The sequence below is a fragment of the Pseudophryne corroboree genome, chromosome 3 (assembly GCF_028390025.1).
Source record: "Pseudophryne corroboree isolate aPseCor3 chromosome 3, aPseCor3.hap2, whole genome shotgun sequence".
NCBI lineage: Eukaryota > Metazoa > Chordata > Amphibia > Anura > Myobatrachidae > Pseudophryne > Pseudophryne corroboree.
The window spans coordinates 51,674,884-51,698,535 of NC_086446.1; the positions used below are offsets into that span (position 1 = coordinate 51,674,884).

General features: G+C 45.0%; 1 protein-coding gene and 1 long non-coding RNA gene across 2 annotated transcripts in view; both read left to right on the forward strand.

Moving 5' to 3' along the window:
• LOC135054707 (uncharacterized) overlaps positions 1-23,652 on the forward strand; it is a 101,054-nt gene that overhangs the window by 66,788 nt on the left and 10,614 nt on the right. The window contains exons 5-7 of the mRNA XM_063957990.1: positions 6,348-6,649; positions 6,799-7,006; positions 22,811-22,944. Of these exons, the coding sequence (XP_063814060.1) occupies positions 6,348-6,649; positions 6,799-7,006; positions 22,811-22,944 (644 nt within the window). The remainder of the gene's footprint in view (positions 1-6,347; positions 6,650-6,798; positions 7,007-22,810; positions 22,945-23,652) is intronic.
• LOC135057477 (uncharacterized) lies at positions 11,234-15,130 on the forward strand. The gene is made up of 3 exons (XR_010244147.1): positions 11,234-13,567; positions 14,513-14,621; positions 14,710-15,130. It is a non-coding gene; the product is annotated as an uncharacterized LOC135057477 (long non-coding RNA).

Below are 23,652 nucleotides of genomic sequence, written 5' to 3' on the forward strand. Positions count from 1 at the left end.
ATACTATACATAACTATGGGGAATACTATACATTACTGGGGGCATACTATACATTACTGTGGGGCATATTATGCATTACTGTGGGGCATACTATACATTACTGTTGGGCATACTATGCATTACTGTGGGGCATAAAATGCATTACTGTGGAGCATACTATACATTACTGTGCGGCATACTATGCATTACTGTGGGGCATACTATGCAGTACTGTGGGGCATACTATACATTACTGTTGGGTATACTATGCATTACTGTGTGGCATAAAATGCATTACTGTGGAGCATACTATACATTACTGTGGGGCATACTATGCATTACTGTGGGGCATACTATGCATTACTGCCGGGCAAACTATATATTACTGTCGGGCATACTATGCATTACTATGGGGCATACTATGCATTACTGTGGGGCATACTTTACATTACTGCGGGGCATACTATTTATTACTGTGGGCCATACTATGCATTACTGCTAGGCATACTATACATTACTGTGGGGCATACTATGCATTACTGTGGGGCATACTATGTATTACTGTGGGGCATACTATGCATTACTGTGGGGCATATTATGCATTACTGCTAGGCATACTATACATTACTGTGGGGCATACTATGCATTACTGCTAGGCATACTATACATAACTGTGGGGCATACTATGCATTACTGTGGGGCATACTATACATCAGTGGGGGACATACTATGCATTACTACTGGGCATACTATGCATTACTGTGGGGCATACTATGTATTACTGCTAGGCATACTATACATTACTGCTAGGCATACTATACATTACTGTGGTGCATACTATGCATTACTGTGGGGCATACTGTACATCAGTGTGGGACATACTATGCATTACTGCTGGGCATACTATACATTACTGTGGGGCATACTATACATTACTATGGGTCATTCTATACATTACCTGTGGGGCATACTATACATTACTGTGGGGCATACTATGCATTACTGTGGGGCATACTATGCATTACTGTGGGGCATACTATGCATTACTGTGGGGCATACTATACATCAGTGTGGGGCATACTATGCATTACTGTGGGGCATACTATACATCAGTGTGGGGCATACTATACATTACTGTAGGGCATACTATGCATTACTGTGGGGCATACTATACATCAGTGTGGGGCATACTATGCATTACTGTTGGGCATACTATACATTACTGTGGGGCATACTATGCATTACTGTGGGGCATACTATACATCAGTGTGGGACATACTATGCATTACTGCTGGGCATACTATACATTACTGTGGGGCATACTATACATTACTGTGGGGCATACTATACATTACTGTGGGGCATACTATGCATTACCGTGGGGCATACTATGCATTACCGTGGGGCATACTATATATTACTGTTGGGCATACTATGCATTAATGTGGGGCATACTATGCATTACTGTAGGCATACTATACCTTACTGTGGGGCATACTATGCATTACTGTGGGTCATACTATACATTACTCTGGGGCATACTATGCATTACTGCTAGGCATACTATACATTACTGTGGGGCATACTATGCATTACTGTTGGGCATACTATACATTACTGTGGGGCATACTATACATTACTTTGGGACATACTATACATTACTGTGGGACATACTATGCATTACTGTTGGGCATACTATACATTACTTTGGTGCATACTATACATTACTGTGGGACATACTATGCATTACTGCTGGGCATACTATACATTACTTTGGTGCATACTATACATTACTGTGGGGCATACTATACATTACTTTGGTGCATACTATACATTACTGTGGGGCATACTATGCATTACTGTGGGGCATACTATACATTATTGTGGGACATACTATGCTTTCCTGTGGGGCATACTATACATTACTGTGGGGCATACTATGCATTACTGTGGGGCATACTATACATTACTGTGGGGCATACTATACATTACTTTGGGACATACTATACATTACTGTGGGACATACTATGCATTACTGTTGGGCATACTATACATTACTTTGGTGCATACTATACATTACTGTGGGACATACTATGCATTACTGCTGGGCATACTATACATTACTTTGGTGCATACTATACATTACTGTGGGGCATACTATACATTACTTTGGTGCATACTATACATTACTGTGGGGCATACTATGCATTACTGTGGGGCATACTATACATTATTGTGGGACATACTATGCATTACTGTGGGGCATACTATACATTATTGTGGGGCATACTATACATTACTGTGGGGCATACTATGCATTACTGTGGGGCATACTATACATTATTGTGGGACATACTATGCTTTCCTGTGGGGCATACTATACATTACTGTGGGGCATACTATGCATTACTGTGGGGCATACTATACATTACTGTGGGGCATACTATGCATTACTGTGGGGCATACTATACATTACTGTGGGGCATACTATGCATTACTTTGGGGCATACTATGCATTACTGTGGGGCTGTCAAGAAGTGGCGAATCCCGCGCTTACCTTATTGTTTGGCTCCGGCAGGCATCTGGCGGTTGCAGGGACGGAGGGGGTGTCCACGTGATCGGTGGCACTGAGTCCGCTGCCGACTGCGTGACAGGGTGCCGCCATTAGCGCCAGCGGTCAGATGATTCTACTACCCAATTGCCACAACAGGTAGCCATGTGACCTCTTGCTCCAATAGGAGTGGTGCAGGAGGTATAAAGCAAGTGTCAGGCAGTGTCTCTGTCCCTGAATATCATCGCTCTCCAGCATCGTATACAGACTCACACTGTGCCCAATATAACCTGTGGACTTTGTGCATTTCCAGTCTCACCGGTAACCAGCCCGGTAATTCAATACACTACCAATCTCACGGTAACCAGCCCGGTAATTCAGTACGCTACCAGTATAACCGGTACCCAGCCCGGTTCCATTGTGCGTTACCAGTCTTACCTGTACCCAGCCCGGTTTCCAGTACACCAGGGCCGGCTCAGGGTCTTTGAGCGCCCCGGGCGGCCATGGGGGGGGCGTGGCTTCATACAGGGGGCGTGGTCAGTTACGCCCCCTGTACAGTAGTAGCGCCGCTGAAACGCTGTGCGGTGCGCGATGACGTCATCGCGCACCGCACAGCAAGGTCCTCTCCACGAAGGAAAACTAGACGCTATGCGTCTAGTTCCCTTCGTGGAGAGGACCTTTGCTGTGCGGTGCGCGATGACGTCAACGCGCACCGCATATCATTACAGAAAAGGTCCTCTCCACGAAGGGAAACTAGACGCAAGGCGTCTAGTTTCCCTTCAGAGCGGGCAGGGGGCACAGCAGCAGCGGATCTTGCCGTGGTGCGGCGCCCTCCGGAGGGCGCCGTCGCCGTCCGGAGGGCGCCGCACCACGGCAAGATCCGCTGCTGCTGTGCCCCCTGCTGCCGCTGCCCCGCTCTGAGGCGCCGGGCAAAAGTCCTGCTTGCCCGTGGCATGATCCGCTACTGAGTACACTACCAGTATAACCGGTACCCAGCCCAGTTCCATTGTGCATTACCAGTATCACCGGTACCCAGCCCGGTAATTCAGTACACTATCAATCTCACCAGTAACCAGCCCGGTAATTCAATAAACTACCAATCTCACGGTAACCACCCTGGTAATTCGGTACGCTACGAGAATAACCGGTACCCAACCCGGTTCCATTGTGCGTTACCAGTCTCACCGATACCAAGCCCGTTAATTTAGTACACTACCAATCTCACCTGTAACCAGCCCAGTAATTCAGTACACTACCAATCTTACCGGTTACCAGCCCAGTAATTCAGTATGCTACCATTATAACCGGTACGCAGCCAGGTGCCATTGTGCGCTATCAGACTCACCGGTACCCAGTCCGGTTTTCAGTATGCTACCAGTATAACCGGTACGCAGCATTGCTGTGGGGCATACTATACATTACTATGGGGCATACTATACATTATTGTGGGGTATACTATACATAACTATGGGGAATACTATACATTACTGGGGGCATACTATATATGACTGCAGGGTATACTATACATCACTGTGGGGCATACTATACATTATTGTGGGGTATACTATACATAACTATGGGGAATACTATACATTACTGGGGGCATACTATACATTACTGTGGGGCATACTATACATTACTGTGGGGCATACTATGCATTACTGCGGAGCATACTATGCATTACTGCGGAGCATACTATGCATTACTGTGGGGCATACTATGCATTACTGCGGGGCATACTATACATTACTGCTGAGCATACTATGTATTACTGTGGGGCATACTATACATTACTGTAGGGCATACTATACATTACTGTGGGGCATACTATGCATTACTGTGGGGCATATTATGCCTTACTGTGGGGCATACTATGCATTTCTGTGGGGCATACTATAAATTACTGTGGGGCATACTATGCATTACTGTGAGGCATACTATGCATTACTGTGGGGGCATACTATACATTACTGTGGGGCATACTATGCATTACTGTCGGGCATACTATGCATTACTTTGGGGGATACTATGCATTACTGTGGGGCATACTATACATTACTGTGGGGCATACTATGTATTACTGTAGACCATACTATGCATTACTGTGGGGCATACTATACATTACTGTGGGGCATACTATGTATTACTGTAGACCATACTATGCATTACTGTGGGGCATACTATACATTACTGTGGGGCATACTATGCATTACTGTTGGGCATACTATACATTACTGTGGGGCATACTATGCATTACTGTTGTGCACACTATGCATTACTGTGAGGCATACTATACATTACTGCGGGGCATACTATACATTACTGTGGGGCATACTATGCATTACTGTGGGGCATACTATGCATTACTGTGGGGCATACTATACATCAGTGTGGGGCATACTATACATTACTGTGGGGCATACTATACATCAGTGTGGGGCATACTATACATTACTGTGGGGCATACTATACATCAGTGTGGGGCATACTATACATTACTGTGGGGCATACTATGCATTACTGTGGGGCATACTATACATCAGTGTGGGGCATACTATACATTACTGTGGGGCATACTATGCATTACTGTGGGGCATACTATACATCAGTGTGGGGCATACTATGCATTACTGTTGGGCATACTATACATTACTGTGGGGCATACTATGCATTACTGTGGGGCATACTATACATCAGTGTGGGGCATACTATGCATTATTGTGGGGCATACTATACATTACTGTGGGGCATACTATGCTTTACTGCTGGGCATACTATACATTACTGCTAGGCATACTATACATTACGGTTTGGCATACTATACATTACTGTGGGGCATACTATGCATTACTGTGGGGCATACTATACATCAGTGTGGGGCATACTATACAATACTGTTGGGCATACTATGCATTACTATGGGGCATACTATACATTACTTTGGGGCATACTATGCATTACTGTGGGGCATACTATGCATTACTGCTAGGCATACTTTATATTACTGTTGGGCATACTATGCATTACTGTGGGGCATACTATGCATTACTGTGGGGCATAGTATACATTACTGTGGGGCATACTATGCATTACTGTGGGGCATACTATGCATTACTGTGGGACATACTATACATTACTTTGGGGCATACTATACATTACTGTGAGACATACTATACATTACTGTGGGGCATACTATACATTACTATTGGGCATACTATGCATTACTGTGGGGCATACTATACATTACTGGAAGGCATACTATGGATTACTGTGGGGCATACTATGGATTACTGTGAGGCATACTATACATTACTGTGGTGCATACTATACATTGCTGTGGGACATACTATACATTACTGTGGGGCATACTATACATTACTGGAAGGCATACTATGGATTACTGTGAGGCATACTATGCATTACTGTGGTGCATACTATACATTGCTGTGGGCCATGCTATGCATTACTGTGGGGCATACTATGCGTTACTGCGGGGCATACTCTGCGTTACTGTGGGGAATACTGTATACCTATACATGCTATAGGTGGCATTACTAGAGAGCATAAATAAAACGGTTTTGGTTATTAATTTTGGCTAGTGACATGTGCAGTGACTCTCCAGCAGCCATCTTGGTAGAGGTGCATGGCCAAATTCTCTTAAAAGGAGATAGGAAACAACGCTGAAGCTCACTCCTCTCCCAACAACATTGCACCCACAAAGTTCCAGTTGCACCCCTGTTTGCACAGTTTTCCACAGCCGTTGTAAATGAGCCAGCAGGCCATTCTATATACTAATACCTCTCCTCCGGATGTACAGGTGGAAAATGTTTCCCGCTACCTATATTTCATGGATCCCCAGGAAGCGTGCATGGATTTTGTGAAGGATATTGTCAAAACCAATATGTTTTTCACAAAACTGAAGAACATCGGGCTGAAGAGCCAAACGCTGTGCGGTTATTTAAAGAATATAAGAAGGTTTGTATACTACCACACTACGGCCACCAACATGGGAGTGGAGGAACCACACTTATATCATGCCTGCATCCGCTTTCTTGGAGCTATCCGAGTAATCCAGAAGAACTTGAGTAAGAGCGTCTCAAGGGAATCCATCGCCAAGAGGTAAGGTCAATGTATTTGAATGACACACGACAATTGACGGGGTCTCCATTTGGAAATTTGGGTGGCGACTTTACAGTACAGCGCTCACACCGCCTTGAGGCTTTTTATTTCACGTATATCATTTTTTAATCAACTTCTTGGTTAAACAGGTACCAAACACTGATAACGCCGTCACTGAAACCAGAAGAATGCCGTCTTCTGCTGGTCGCTGCAAAAGAAGATTTCCTGGAGAGCGTTGAGTATGCTAGTGTTGGTGTCCAGCTCTCCATCAAAGACAAGCTCTGTATTCTCTATTACCTGGAAGCCTTGCTAATCTTAAGACATCTTCAGAGACCAGGGGTGGTCAAGAATATGACCGTATGTACCACTTCACACTCATGACTTGTTAAACTGAAAGTATAGATGCAATTTTTCATATTGATGTTGGGTCTGTTTCAGAGATGTACCTTAACTGGATGTTAACGCTCATCACTGATGGTTTGAGATCTACGCATTGTCTACTTTCTGTGACCACGCTCACAGTGACCTAGACGCCGCAGCATGATTAGCAAGCTGCTGCCATATCAGGGTGGGGACGGAGGCAGTGAGTGGGAGCATTTGATAAAACGTGGGCATGACAGCTCCGATTTATAGGCCTCCTGAGGTCAGGGTTTGCGTCTCCTGAGTGTTACTCAGACATCTGATAGGCAGCTGATCTGATGCTGCATCCTCGGATGCAGCAGTGGACCACAGAAGTCTGAATCCGCATCATTGTGTCTTAATATTCAAAGGTTGATGAATGGCAGGAGAGGTTTCATTATACACTTGACGTGGAGGCTGGAACAGCAACCCGTGTTGTGGTGGGAGTTAAGAGGCACAAAACTGCTTCAAGACAAGTGGCCACATTTGCCCTGACAGAAGAAGAAGAAATGGTAATTTCTTTATTAAAGCAAGGTTATAGAATTCTGTGAGAGCCAGACGTGTTTTGCAGATATGGTGCTGGGGTTTCCAGATGCCCGGAAAACCCCTCCCTCCCGCAGCTCTAACCACAGTGGTAGTAGTATATACTAAGATTTTACTAGAGTTGTGCCCACGGCATGCAGTATAATGAGGCTGCTGTGTGTGCAAAGTTTAAACTTTTCCTGACCACTTATGTTATTTTATGTCAAATATGTTAGAAGCAGAAGGTTTCCTAGACTTTCTCTTCTACAGCCTACCCTACTCTGTGGACTGTCTATAGTGTTAACGAATAATATTTTCTTTATTGGAGACCAGTTTGTGCATAATGGTTGAAGGCCAGTGCTAGGCCAGACTCTGGTGTTCCCATGGAGCAGGACACTCGAGGGAAAATGTAATAGCCTATGAATTGCAGACTCTGAACAATGGGGGTAATTCCAAGTTGATCGCAGCAGGATTTTTGATAGCAACTGGGCAAAACCATGGGGGGTCATTCCGAGTTGTTCGCTCGTTATTTTTTTCCCGCAACGGAGCGATTAGACGCTAATGCGCATGCGCAATGTCCGCAGTGCGACTGCGCCAAGTAAATTTGCTATGCAGTTAGGTATTTTACTCACGGCATTACGAGGTTTTTTCTTCGTTCTGGTGTTCGTAATGTGATTGACAGGAAGTGGGTGTTTCTGGGCGGAAACAGGCCGTTTTATGGGAGTGTGTGAAAAAACGCTACCGTTTCTGGGAAAAACGCGGGAGTGGCTGGAGAAACGGGTGAGTGCCTGGGCGAACGCTGGGTGTGTTTGTGACGTCAAACCAGGAACGACAAGCACTGAACTGATCGCACTGGAAGAGTAAGTCACGAGCTACTCGGAAACTGCACAGAGAAGTCTTTTCGCAATATTGCGAATCTTTCGTTCGCAATTTTGATAAGCTAAGATTCACTCCCAGTAAGCGGCGGCTTAGCGTGTGCAAAGCTGCTAAAAGCAGCTTGCGAGCGAACAACTCGGAATGAGGGCCATGGTTTTGCCCAGTTGCTATCAAAAATCCTGCTGCGATCAACTTGGAATTACCCCCAATGATTTAAAGTTGCGTTACTTGACTTGCATGGGTGTGCCATCCGGCATGGCCACTTTTTAGAACTGCTCCTCACAGCATAAAAGGAATCCCTTGGCATCCTCCTCTACTATCCTATCTGGCTCATTTCTGCCTGCCCATGATTGCCATCTCACCACGAACCTGAAGAGACTTTTCTTGCCTTAGAGCTTAACGTTAAACCCGGAGTCTGGCTATCAAAGCTCACGGCCTGTATTACCGCTGATGCCCCATTGGTGCAAAATTTTGGAGGATACCGGGACTGACTGCTGGCATCTCCCTTCCTGAAGATCCTGCTCTATTACTATCCTTTGTCTTATCTGCTTGTCTTTCGGGACCATGCTGAACTGCTTGTGCCACATCATTGTGCTGGCGGCACTCCGTAACATGCCCGGGTGGTGAAGCCTTCTCGACTTCCCTGACTGCTTTTCTTTGGGACAGATTGTCCAGCCTTACTACCTGTTGTCTGCCTCTTATCTGCTTAGTGCAGTCTAAACTGCCACTTGATGATCCGAGGGACTGGGGACTCAATTATGAGCGTAGATCCATATGCAATGTCCTTCTGGGGGCCCTCCTATTGCAGACCGTCTCTTTCCTTTGTGGCTGGAGGTGAGAGCCACGACGTTCACTCATGCTGACAGGTTCGCTGACTGCAGATTTATCTTTATCCTTCACCATCATGGGCCATCTGGTGCACCTTCTACCCAGAGGAGCCACTCCTTTGAGGTCAGCCATCTTACCTTCCCTCAGCCTTGCCTCCATCAAGTCTTCAGCCAGTGATCTGCCCTGCATTGCCTCGCCAGCTGCAGAATGCTGGTATTTGACAGTGTGGTGAAGCCAGACTACCTGGTGTCTCCCTTGCTCTACCTTACTTGGTCTGCTGACCCTCCATGGAGTTCTTGGAAACTGCTGTGACAACCTGCACCTTACAAACTCTGGTGGCTGCTGCTCAGCATCCATCTCCCCTGTACTAACTTTGTTTGTTGAACCCCTCTACTTTTTCTATACTACCTTTCCTCTCACATACTCGGCTTCCTTCACTCCTGGGCCAATATTTACTAAAAAATCGTGTTTGTCCGATTTGTGTTTTTTTTTCTAAGTCCCAATACGGGTATTCACTAAGCACCAATCTTGGCAGTGTTTGGACTATTCGTAATGGTTTGAATGACAAAGTTCAGAAATACGAATGAATAGACCATCGGTCAAACGCGGCTGTTATTTCATACAACACGGGCATTCACTATTCATTCGTATTTGGGTGTTAGTCCCTGAGCGCTCAATTGCGGTCGTATTTTTTTGCGATTCGTTAAAAAAAGCGGCAAAAAAATAGTCGTGTTTACATGTGTTGCAACTAACAAATCACTCACACCTGAATTAGGATGCCTATAAAAGGATGTTAGGCCCATTTCAATCCACCTACTCTCTGAAATGGCAGCAGGACTGTGGCAGCAGGACTGTGGGCCAGTGATATTTTGTGTGCTGCGGGATTCATCAGACTCAGACATCAGCCTGTAAGTAACCAGGGCCAAGAAACTGAACATGGTCAGCAGGTTGTACAGGTTCCGCGGAGGCTGCGCAGGCCTCATTTTTTTAGGGGGCGTTTAAACTTGAACGCATTGTCCGATGATACGGTCATACAGATGTTCCGTCTAAATCGTAACAACATTTTCCGTCTGTATGACCTTGTCAAACTGGGCCTAGACCCTGAGACAGCACGCTCTCGCTCTGTCTCAGGCCTGCACAAACTCCTGGCTGTATTGCACTTTCTGGCTACTGGCAGCTTTCAGGCTGTGTCTGGGGATGTCATAGGAATCTCACAGCCCTCATTTTTGAGAATATTAACACAGGTGATGTATACCTAACTACCTCTTCTGTTTTTGTTTGGTTTTAATTACTGTCGGTGGCCTGTTCTGTCCAAAAATCTCATGTTTTATTTTCTTTCAAATATACACACAGGTGTTGGCTGTTTTGCAGCCCCACATCGATGCCTCAATCTGCTTCCCTACCCAGGAGTCTCAGTGGCATGCCGTCAGGGTAGATTTATATGAGCTGGCTGGCATGCCCAATGTGCTTGGAGCCATAGATTGCACACACATTCAGCTGAGACCACCTAGGGGCAGGCAGCACATCTATACCAATCGACATCTAGAGCACTCCACAAATGTGCAGGTGGTTTGTGATGCAAATCTCAAAATAATGAGTGTTGTTGCTGGTTACCCTGGGGGCTGCCATGACTCCTTCATCCTCAGTCAGTCATCCCTCTTTGATAAGTTTGAGGACGGACAAATGCCAGATGGGTGGCTGCTGGGTATGTCATTTGATATGTGTAGGCTTGTGTATACTTTGTCCAAATACAGGGCCAGATGTATTAACCTGGAGAAGGCATAAGGAAGTTATAAACCAGTGATATGTGCAAGGTGATAAAGGCACCAGGCAATCATCTCCAATATGTCAATTATCAGTTAGGATCTGTTTGCCTGCTGCCTTTATTACCTGGCACATATCACTGGTTTATCACTTCCTTATGCCTTCTCCAGGTTAATACATCTGCCCCACAGTGTGTTACTTATGTGTTGCTGTATCTTAACATGAATCACGTAACTATATTTTTTTTTTAGGTGATGGAGGATATGGCTGTTTCTCTTGGCTTCTAACTCCATTGTCCCGACCTGATACCCCTGCTGAACACAATTACAATCATGCACATAAGTCCACGCGGAATGTGATAGAAAGATGTTTTGGTGTGCTGAAATCTAGGTTTCGGTGTCTGGATAAGTCTGGTGGCCTTTTGTTGTATAGTCCCTTGAAGGTGACTCAATTGTGTTCTGCTGCTGCTTTCTTCATAACATGTGTTTGCAACAACATCTGCCACATGTTGAGGAGGAGGAGGAAGAAAGCAGCCAGCAAGCAGAGGAATTAGAGACATCTGGTGATACTTGGAGTACAGATGTAGGGAGGCAGGTTAGGCAAAAACTCATAAATATTTTTTTAAGGTAAGTTTTGTTTGCTTCTTTCATTTGTTATGTAAGCATTAATATATGTTGTCCCATTTTTCTTTTAAAAACCATCACTCAGAATGTGTCTGTCTCCTTGAGACATACAAACATACCCTCGCTTTATGCAAAACAAATGTAGCATGTGTATTGTGTTTATTTTACAACTCAAACCACATTATGAGTGGCATGCATGAAGTCTGGATAAGTGTTATTAAACTTGCACTGATAATTTATTACAAGCACACATAATCCACAAAGTATTTGTTTTAGTATTTTACTTTAAGATTGTGTTTAACGTCCTAATGCACAGGGTCTCAAACTCGTCCCTCAGGGCCCCAAACAGTGCATGTTTTGCAGGTAACCCGGTAGAAGCACATGTGTATGAATTACTCACAGACACATTTTAAAAGTTGAACAGGTGGAGATAATTATGTCACTTGTGATTCTGTGTGGAGACCTGCAAAACATGCACTGTGTGGGGTCCTGAGGTCCGAGTTAGAGAACCCGTGTCCTAATTAAACACTCCTCCACATATAATATGTTAGCCTTGAGGAATACATGTGTCCCTATGTGTGATGGTCCATCGTATTTAAGGGACACAAACTTAGTATCTTTAAAAAAAAATTAATTCGTAATGTTTGCTGCAGTAAACTTGCTGATTTGTAAGTCAATACACAGTTTCCCACATATATTCATTATTATGCACATTATTTGTGCTCATTAAATACAAATACCATTTATTTGTTTCTGCATCATGTGTACTAAACTGATTACTCATTTTAACACACACAAACATGGCACAACAATAATGACATTCATTTTGGCACTGAATTATCTAAATGCTATTACAACATATTACGACCTTTTTAGCCAACTCAATTGTGTTATTCTTGTAATGTCGTATACAGAAGAAAGGTAAAAGAGTTAACAAACACATTGTAATTTGTATTGGTCATGGATGAATCTGCATGGCTGCCAATTAGTCTGCCTGCAGGATATGAGAATGATTGGAATCTAGAAAGAGTAATGATTAGAAATACATCAAGTGTTCTTGTTACTGCATGCTAAATACATTCTGCATGGCTGCCAATTAGTCTGCCTGCAGGATATGAGAATGATTGGAATCTAGAAAGAGTAATGATTATACAAAAATCAAGTGTTCTTGTTACTGCATGCTAAATACATTCTGCATGGCTGCCAATTAGTCTGCCTGCAGGATATGAGAATGATTGGAATCTAGAAAGAGTAATGATTAGAAAAAAATCAAGTGTTCTTGTTACTGCATGCTAAATACATTCTGCATGGCTGCCAATTAGTCTGCCTGCAGGATATAAGAATGATTGGAATCTAGAAAGAGTAATGATTAGAAATAAATCAAGTGTTCTTGTTACTGCATGCTACATACATTCTGCGTGGCTGCCAATTAGTCTGCCTGCAGGATATGCGAATGATTGGAATCTAGAAAGAGTAATGATTAGAAAAAAATCAAGTGTTCTTGTTACTGCATGCTAACATCAATGTACAGATCCAATAACTTTCTCCTCACAAAAAAATTTAAGATGTGAAAGACTAAATGTGTTGGCCAAAATCCTGTTGTTGTTTGTAACACTTATAATTAATGATGTTCCACAAATTGTCAAGGTGGTAAGTGTTATATATATTGTGAAAAACCTACACTTACTAACTGTGTTTATTTTCTTCTCTATACAGAGATCGGTGTATCTATTTTTTATTTATTTGGTGTTGGCTGCTTGGACTGGCCTTTGCCTTTACCACTGTCGTGTTGGCGTGCTCTGGTGGAGCGCCTTGGTGGTGAGGACACTGGCGTGATATTTGGAGTAGTCGTACCTGAACTGCTGCTTGTTTGCTGTTGGTGCATGGATCTGAGTGTTTCATTGAGGTTAGTGAGGGTGGCATTGAGTTCACGTGTAGCAGCATTTTGATTGTCTACAATTCGGAATAAAGATTCATTTATCTTTTGATTGTTTTGGAAAATGTTCATATAGCTTTGCTGTTGTCTGTGCTGTTCTTCCATTAGTCTGTGCTGTTCTTCCATTATGCGCTGTAAGTTGCCCATGACCTGTGTAATGTCTGCACGCATGAGTTCCATGGTATTGCCAATTCTCGTGGTTTGTTCATTTTGTCTACTCATATTTCTGGTTATTCTTCTGAGATGACATGGTAGGCTTGCAAACATTTGTGCTGCCTACGCAGGCAATCTTCATTAGTGGCCTGCTGTCTAGCCCAAATGCTCCAAAACACGTGATCAGGGCCATGTGTTACTGGTGTGGTTGGGCTGTGTTGTGGCGGTGGTGTGCTTTGCTGTGGTGGTGTACTCACAGGTGCTGGGGGCCTGATTCCTTGGCTTAATGGCTGCATTTCTAACATGATTGTCTCATCCATGTCACTGTGTTGCTGTTGTTGCGGAGGGATGCTGTTACCAGGACTAGAAGCTGAAATTTGGAAAAATTATCCGTTAGCTATCCATATGTTTGAAAAATTAAAACAAATCACTACACATGGAACACATGTCATTGACTGTTTCTTTCAGATATCCTGCCTAGCAACATCATCACTCATAACTTCAATACATACATATGCCTGTTTGTGGCAAATGTGTCTGGTTACTTCATTGTGAAAGCAAACACATTAGTTTTATTGTATATCAGACATACTCCACCATAAAAACACATTGTAAGCCATAATGTGTTACCTTATAGCTTTTCCCAAAAAAAACATAGTAATATTTTTATATGTATTTGGCAATGTTAGGTCAAACACACATGTGAAACTTTGTTAAACAACTTTACTATTTTCCAAAATTAAACATGAGTTTCTGTTGCAGCATCTTACACACAATGTGCTACTGTATGGCTGAAGTGGACATACATATCTTTACAGGATGTGGACAAGGCCATTTTGCTAGGATTCCATTTCATGTTTTACTGACTTTGGTAAGTATATCCGATTTTGATGTGTTTTGACTTAATGCGTTTAAGTAAAAGTTTTATTACAAACTCAAATTTATTTAATTTATTTCAGTTTGATACTCAATCAAGATGAGGGGAGTGTGGTTCACGTCTTGGAGGTGTGTCCAAAATTTGGAGTGGGGGGACCGAACATACTGTTGATAATCTTCGTGGCGGGGTAGCCTGCTGTGGTTGGCCCTGGACATCAGACCTTGCTTTCTTTGCTGCCACATGTTTTTTTTTGGTGTTGTGTTACAGAAGTCCGACTTCTGCTGCTCCAGACTTCTTTTGATGGACCTAGTATTGAAAGTGAAATTTGGTTATGGCCATTCCTTTACAAACATACCCTATACTACAATGGACACTTTACCTGCTTCCGCAGCGTCATCATCATCAGATGTCATGGGAGTTACTGTAGGACGACCAGTACTGCTTTTTTCCAACACTGTAAAACCAAAACAAAATCTCATGTATTCATGCTATTGTTTATAGATCCACCCATTATGCTTATAAACATTAATTCTTTAAAAAATGCTTGTTTTATTATAAATAAAAACATAAGGACCGTAAACCCAAAAACCACTACATAAAACAGTAAACACTGTCCAATAGCCATATGCACTATGGAAAGTGCAACACAGGAAAGCATGTACAGGACACAGACATAGGACACAAGTAAAAAAACATACACTAACAACCAAAAAAACACACATCTTCATTTTGTAATGAAAGGAAAAAACTTACAGATGCAATATAGAAATTGCTCTGTGATGTGGCACTCCAAACACACATTACCACTATATGAGCCAAAAAAAACAAAAAACAAAAATAAAATAAAAAATAAATAAAAAAAATTATACTGCAGTGTTGTGTCAGGGTACAAATACAAACTCAAACTCAACAAACAAATGGTGGGTTTTTAAAACAAATGATTACATTCAGTAATAATGACAGTACACATGTAAGTGGTTTCCAAACCACTTCCCACTACTCCAGCTCTAACCACTGTTTTTGCAACATTGCACATGGATAACATACATATAAAACATAGTCCAAATTAAAAACTTAAAAATGTGCAAAAGGAAAACATTATTGCTGGACAATTCAATGACACACCAAGTCCAAACTACACATGGAAAATATACAGAAAAAAAACATGACATACAATAAAGTAAGATGTTACATTGGCTTTTGTAGAAATCAATACCCAAAATTTTTTATTGGCTGACACACACTTGAAGAAGGGAGTAATATGCAACGTCACATGACACACATTTGAAAAAAAAATAATAATAATAATTAAGGTCATAGAATGTTAATGCAAATACACATGATCACCATTCTTCCTGGGCCTATCTGAATCCAGGACATGGATTGCAGAGACTACTTCAGGAGGTATTACACTCCGCATGGGCTCCTCATAGTCCAGATATCTTGCAATATAGGGCTGGCCACCACCGGTTTTTCGAGCCGACTTCGCCTCCTTGGCCATTTTGGACTTGAAACGTCGCTTTATGTCATAGTACCGTTTGCGGCACGTGTCCTCCGTCCGCTTGACCACCCCCTCACTATTGACAGCAGCAACAAGTTTCGCCCACAACACCGTCTTCTTCCGTGTTGGCACCTTGGCGGACTCAGGCCCAAATAGCTGCCGCTGATACTTCATCAGCTCCCACACCAATGCCACATTTTCAGCATAACTAAACTTGACATTCCGCCCAGTCTTAGTAGTGGTGTGTGGCTGTGGAGCTGTCTGACTGTCACTATCACTGTCACTTGAGGCTGCTGCAGCAACCTCACCCATCTCCACCTCACTAACCTCACTCACACTCACCTCCTCCACCTGACCGACCTCCTCCCCCTCACTCACACCCTCCACCTCACCCACCTCTGAGTCACACATAATTGTGTGTCTAAACACTTAACACAGAAAAATAAAAAGACAAACAACACGCTCCTCCACTATTACTGCACAAATCACACACACACACACACACACACACACACACACACACACACACACACACACACACACACACACACAGACAAGGGACTATAAATTAAAAAAACTTGGACCAAAAATGAGACAAAACCACAAAAAACAAGACTACAAGAGTGACAAGACTACTTTCAAACACAATACTACACTCAGAAATCACCCAAAAAACTCCTCACCAAACCAACTACTCACCAACCTCCACAGCACAACCTCCCTCCTCACCACTAATTAAACCCACGAGGTGCGGACGGTTTGGGGCGTATTTATATGGTTGCGCACAGACACTCCTACCATCTAAAACACAACCAATCACAAACGGGGATGAAAAACTAAACTAAAAGTGAAAATGCGGCCGCGGGAAAAAAAAAAACCTGCCGCGTTTAACTTAGAAAAAAACCCAGCAAAAACAACACAAACACGTACGCAAACGACAATGACGGCCGTAAATGTGCCAAAAACCCCCCACTGGCATCGACATCGGAAAACACGAAAGCAATAAACTCGAATGCTTAGTAACTTGAACTTGATGTATATAGTTTCAAAAAGTTGCATGAAAATGCACCCGATACAAGAGAGTTTAAACACTACACAAACCGACACAAACACGAATATTAGTAAATTTTGGCCCTGGTGTGTTATCCTTATTCTCACTGAGTCTCCTTCCCACTCTTCCTTCACCTTTTGTTCTCCTCCTTTCACCTCAATAGGACCTGGAATACCCCTAGGGAACTGGTGACCGGAGGTGTCCAAGTGACCTGGAGACTGTGCTTTTTATGTGTCCGGGGTCACCTGCCTACCTGCCTTGTCTCCACAAACTGGTACTCCTTTCTCTGATCCCCATCATCCTTCACATTTATTATATGTGGATCTGTGAACTCTTTGTTGGATTACCTGATTCAAAGTATTTCACTCGCTGCTTATAACATATTTCTCCGTGTTATAGGAATCGTTGTTTATTCGTATGTATAAAGACCGTTCTCTTCACAAATTATTATATCGCCATCTAGTGTTCAGTTTAATAACTGCAAGCTTCAAAGTGTGATGCTGGAGCCACTGTTACTGCTGGATATTTTTGGAAATTGAGCTGGAGGAAGAGAAGTAATGATGCACACTCCTAGCACTAAGAACACGGATTATAAAAGACCCCAGTAGTAGCGCCACTTACACATAACGACCCCAGTAGTAGCGCCGCTTACACATAACGGCCCAGTAGCAACTCCGCTTACACATAACGACCCCAGTAGTAGCGCCGCTTACACATAACGACCCCAGTAGTAGCGCCGCTTACACATAACGACCCCAGTAGTAGCGCCGCTTACACATAATGACCCCAACAGTAGCGCCGCTTACACATAACGACCCCAGTAGTAGCGCCGCTTACACATAATGACCCCAGCAGTAGCGCCGCTTACACATAACGACCCCAGTAGTAGCGCCGCTTACACATAACGACCCCAGTAGTAGCGCCGCTTACACATAATGACCCCAGTAGTAGCGCCGCTTACACATAATGACCCCAACAGTAGCGCCGCTTACACATAACGACCCCAGTAGTAGCGCCGCTTACACATAATGACCCCAGTAGTAGCGCAGCTTACACATAAAGACCCCAGTAGTAGCGCCGCTTACACATAAGGACCCCAGTAGTAGCACCGCTTACACATAACGACCCCAGTAGTAGCGCCGCTTACACATAACGACCCCAGTAGTAGCACCGCTTACACATAACGACCCCAGTAGTAGCGCCGCTTACACATAACGACCCCAGTAGTAGCGCAGCTTACACATAATGACCCCAGTAGTAGCGCAGCTTACACATAACGACCCCAGTAGTAGCGCCGCTTACACATAATGACCCCAGTAGTAGCGCCGCTTGCACATAATGACCCCAGTAGTAGCGCAGCTTACACATAACGACCCCAGTAGTAGCGCCGCTTACACATAAGGACCCCAGTAGTAGCGCCGCTTACACATAAGGACCCCAGCAGTAGCACCGCTTACACATAATGACCCCAGCAGTAGCGCCGCTTACACATAAGGACCCCAGTAGTAGCACCGCTTACACATAATGACCCCAACAGTAGCGCCTCTTACACATAACGACCCCAGTAGTAGCGCCGCTTACACATAATGACCCCAGTAGTAGCGCCACTTACACATGACGACCCCAACAGTAGCACCGCTTACACATAACGACCCCAGTAGTAGCGCCGCTTACACATAATGACCCCAGTAGTAGCGCCACTTACACATGACGACCCCAACAGTAGCACCGCTTACACATAACGACCCCAGCAGTAGCGCCGCTTACACATAATGACCCCCCTAGTAGCGCCGCTTACACATAACGACCCCAGTAGTAGAGCCGCTTACACATAATGACCCCAGTAGTAGCGCCGCTTACACGTATCACCCGAGTAGTAGCGCCGCTTACACATAATAAACCCAGTTTTAGCGCAGCTTACATGTAACGCCCCAGTAGTAGCGCAGCTTACACATAATAAACCCAGTATTAGAGCAGCTTACATGTAACGCCCCAGTAGTAGAGCAGCTTACACATAATAAACCCAGTATTAGAGCAGCTTACATGTAACGCCCACAGAAGTACAGTTTATTCACATACCCCCCTCCCCGCGCACACATACACATACATAAATACACACACACAAACAGACACAGCCTTTCTCACTTACTCTCCCTGGCTGGCAGGATCTGGAGCAGCATGTCCTCCTCTGTGGCACTGCAATCTGATGGTCCCGTGTAGCCTCGTCTCCTCCGCCCATTTAGCTCCGTTCAGTCACTGTCACAGGAGGGGAGGGGGAGAGGAGAGGAGGCTTTCAGCTGCTGCCGCCGCTGCCTGACATGCAGTGACAGGCACAGCGGCTGGCAGCAGCAGGGGGTCCAGGCGCAGCAGCGGGGATGCAGAGTAGGTACAGCGCCTCTCCTGCCTGGTGCCTACCTGCACTGCATCCCTTTGCTGAGCGGGTAGCGCCGGACCTGGGTGCTATCATGCTGAGGCTTCTGATACTATGTTGGAGGAAGAGAAATAGCGATGCACAGTCCTAGCACTAAGAACACTGATAATAATGCATTGGCACCCCTCCCAGGTAAGAATGGCCATCGACCATCGATGATTCTTAATCATTGATGGTTTATGGCTGATGTCGAATGTTTTTGCCATCGATGGGAGAGAACCAGATAGTTTCCCTCCATCGATGGCACAGCATAAAGGAATTAATTATTTTTTTGCAAGGTGCCGGGACATGGAGCATAGCTCCACCCCTGACACCCACTAAGCCCCCCCTGTTTTTTTATTGGTCCACGGCCTAGCCAGCACCTCTCAGCGGTGGCCATTGAGTGGTGCAAACCATCAATGGTTCGCCCTAGATGGTTTATGTGCCATCGATGATTATCGTCAGTGATGTCATCAATGGTAACCATGGATGGACAGCCCACAGATGGCCATCCCTACCCTCAGGTGTTTTAATTAGCAAAAGGTTCCTGCATTTCAGATCACACAGTAATAAGGGCTCTGTTGGAAGGTAAGACCTTGATAAATGTATCTACTGATTTCCACAGAAAAGCTCAGAGAATGGTAATATGTTCAATATATATCTCCATGACTCTATCCTGATTTGGGGGATGACCCTAATGGCTAGATGTGGAAGTGTGGGACGTAAATCATACCCTAGTCAATATATATGCCCTGAAGTCCTGACATTTTGCCGGAACTTGGTCACATTTTAGCACATTGCTCCAATTTACTCTTATTATAGACAAACATAGGTGTGCGCAGGGGAAGTGCCTGGTGCGCACAGGCACCCCCTGATGTCTGGCACCCCGATCTCACATGCCTGATGCAGTGATCGCCGAGCAGGCTGATTAATGTCCCCTCTGTGCTGCACCCTGTCAGGACTGCATTACTGACCGGACACCTGGGTTAATCAAGGATGCCACCGCCCACCCGTTACACCCGCCACATGCCCACCTCTCTCCTTCTATGGCATGCCACTGCCAGCCACTGATGAGGATCAGCAGGCAGCCAGCGTTCCTCTTACGAAGACAAATTAAATACTGGCAGGCGGTCGGCAGCAGCATTGACACGTCACTCGTTTTTCCAGCAGCAGCAGCAGCACTAGTCTGCGACTGTCAGTGTCAGTGAGTGACTGACTTGTAAGTAAGCTGCTGCAGCTTGCAGGGGAAAGAGAGGGGGAGCCAGACCAGGCTGAGGAGGAGCACTGTAATTGCATGAGTGCCATCAGGGGTGTTTGTTTGGTGCACACCACAACATCTGACAATTTATCTGCTTTATTAGGATTGGCACAAGGGTGGATATTTTATATTGCGTTGATGTCTATAGATGTGCAAGACACGCCCAAGAGGCGGTGCTAGAAACACCCCTCCAACGGTGCACCCCCTAATAAAATGTGCTGCGCACGCCTATGTAGACAAAGGGGTGTATTCAATAAGAGTCGGAAGCTGCCATCTTGTCAGGAAAGACGGCAGTTTCCGACTGATTTAGGTCGAAAGGAGTTCCGACCTATTCAATAGGGGCTGTTTTTTTCCAACAAGTCGGATTGAGGAGATGAGATGGGGGAGCGAGGCGAGGCAGGGAGAGAGTGCTTACCGGCGGGCAGGTACCTATGATGATTAGTGTGTCCCCCCCCCCCCCCCGGCCAGGCTCCTGTCTCCCGGCAGCGCTCCCCGACTTGCACTGGGCTCCACGGCTCACTCCAGCTGCTCCTTCCAGCGGCTCCCTCCAGCAGCTCCATGTGATGTCACACACAGGGAGCTGCTGACAGCAGCAGCACGGACAGGGCACAGGGAACGGCCCAATCCAACAGTCGGATTTGGCCTCTCATTGAATAGGGCATGTCGGATCCATTCCGACAAATGCATGTCGGAATGGATCCGACTCTTATTGAATATACCCCAGAGACTTTAACTCAGTAGACAATCCCCTCCTTGACAAGCAACTTCCCCTCCTCCCCACAACACCGCACATCCTCATCATGGAAAAATATGCAGCTTCTTAAGTCCAGTCCACAGATGTTTGGCGCCTCTGGAACCTGACAGACAAAACTTTCACCTTCTTTTTGGGATTGCACCACTCTTAGACCCGAATTGAAGCCATTCGAGCCGCCAATTTCCTCTTTATGCAACCTTTATTATTATTACCAGTTATTTATGTAGCGCACACATATCCCGCAGCGCTTTACAGAGAATATTTGCATCACATCAGTCCCTGCCCCAGTGGAGCTTACAATCTATATTCCCTATCACATGTACACACAGACACATTCACGTTACGGTTAATATTGTTGGGAGCCAATTAACGTAACAGTATATTTTTGTATTGTGGGAGGAAACCGGAGTACCCGGAGGAAACCCACGCAAATACGGGGAGAATATACAAACTCTGCACAGTTAGGGCCATGGTGGGAATTGAACCCATGACCTCAGTGCTGTGAGGCAGTAATGCTAACCATTACACCATCCGTACTGCCCGTACTGTTTATGTGTTGTTGTGTTGTATTTGCTATGTCTTGTTCTGCTTATGCATTTCCGTGTATGATTGGGTTACCATTTAGTCATGATGTATGATGAGTCTAGCTCTCTTTTCCTTGAACTATTGTTTTTATTGACCTATGTATCACTCATTGCTTCAATAACACTATATTTATTAAGAATGTGTTAATTTCAAAGGCAAAACCAAGGTATGCAGGCTATAACATTTGCTCCTTGGGTTATAGACTGGTGCCCCCATCTGGGGGAAAATCCTGCATATACGTTTGCCCTGTATATGGCCGGGATGTACTATGCATTGCATTCGCCATGGGATAAATCCACCACTTATTGGGTACATACCGGCATTAACAACACACCGGTATGTACCTAGAAAATAGAAATGCCATTAGTATTGCAAAAGATGGCTCTCACGATATGAACGTCAGACGCAGGAATTCCAGGATTTGGACCCAGGGGTCTGTCTGTGCATGAGCAGAATGACATGGGCTCTGCAAGGGGTTCTGGGAGGGAAATGTAACAAGAAAAAAAGATAGCAGTACCCGCCTGGTCCAAGCTCCAGATTGCAACCCACCTCTAGAAATCCTGCATCTGCCCCTGTGGATATTCCTGCACAAGTGATCACTAACACATCTATATTTTCCCTTAGTGGTTCAGCACCTATTTCAGTGTTGTGAGGCCTTCCCTGATACATGAGGAGTCCCAAAAAGAAGAATTCTTCATTTCTACATCAGGAAACAGGATATATAACGTTTCCAATGATCTCAGGAGATTTCACACCAAGTAAGTGGTAATAAATGGCATCCTCTTCTCAGCAGGGTCTGGTGAAGGCTGATTAGAGATTTAGGAGGGTCCAAGCTCACTGATGGCGCAGTTAGTATGAGCAGTAACGGTGTTACTAACCTGTATAATACGGATCTCCGGGCAACAGCAAGGTCTGGCTTACTACCTCAGGCTAATGCTAGGGTCCACAGGGCTAACGCGGGGTCCATGCACCTACAAGCGTGACTCTGTGTTGATCAATGATGCTATGCCCCATGGCACATGCGAGCGGGCAGTAGGAGCAGCAGGTCCCCCCTCTCTGTCCCAGTGGCCAGGCCAGGCCAGGTCTCTGCAGTCCCCCCCTGATGACGGCGGTCAGGGCCGTCCATGTACCTGCTCTGCAGCCGCCACTGGTCAACAGTCAGAATGTTGCCATCAAAACGTCAACATGTTTTGAAAGTCGGCAGACTAAATTTCAAAATGGGCTTTAGTCTGGGCCGCATTAAGCCTTGGGGGTGCCCAGGGCACTTAAGACAGGGGGGCCCCGGTGGAAGGTGGGGGATGTATATTAGATTGTGCATACCTCCCAACATGTCCCATTTCTAGAGGATGCTGGGGTCCACATTAGTACCATGGGGTATAGACGGGTCCCTTGGGAGCCATGGGCACTTTAAGAATTTAATAGTGTGGGCTGGCTCCTCCCTCTATGCCCCTCCTACCAGACTCAGT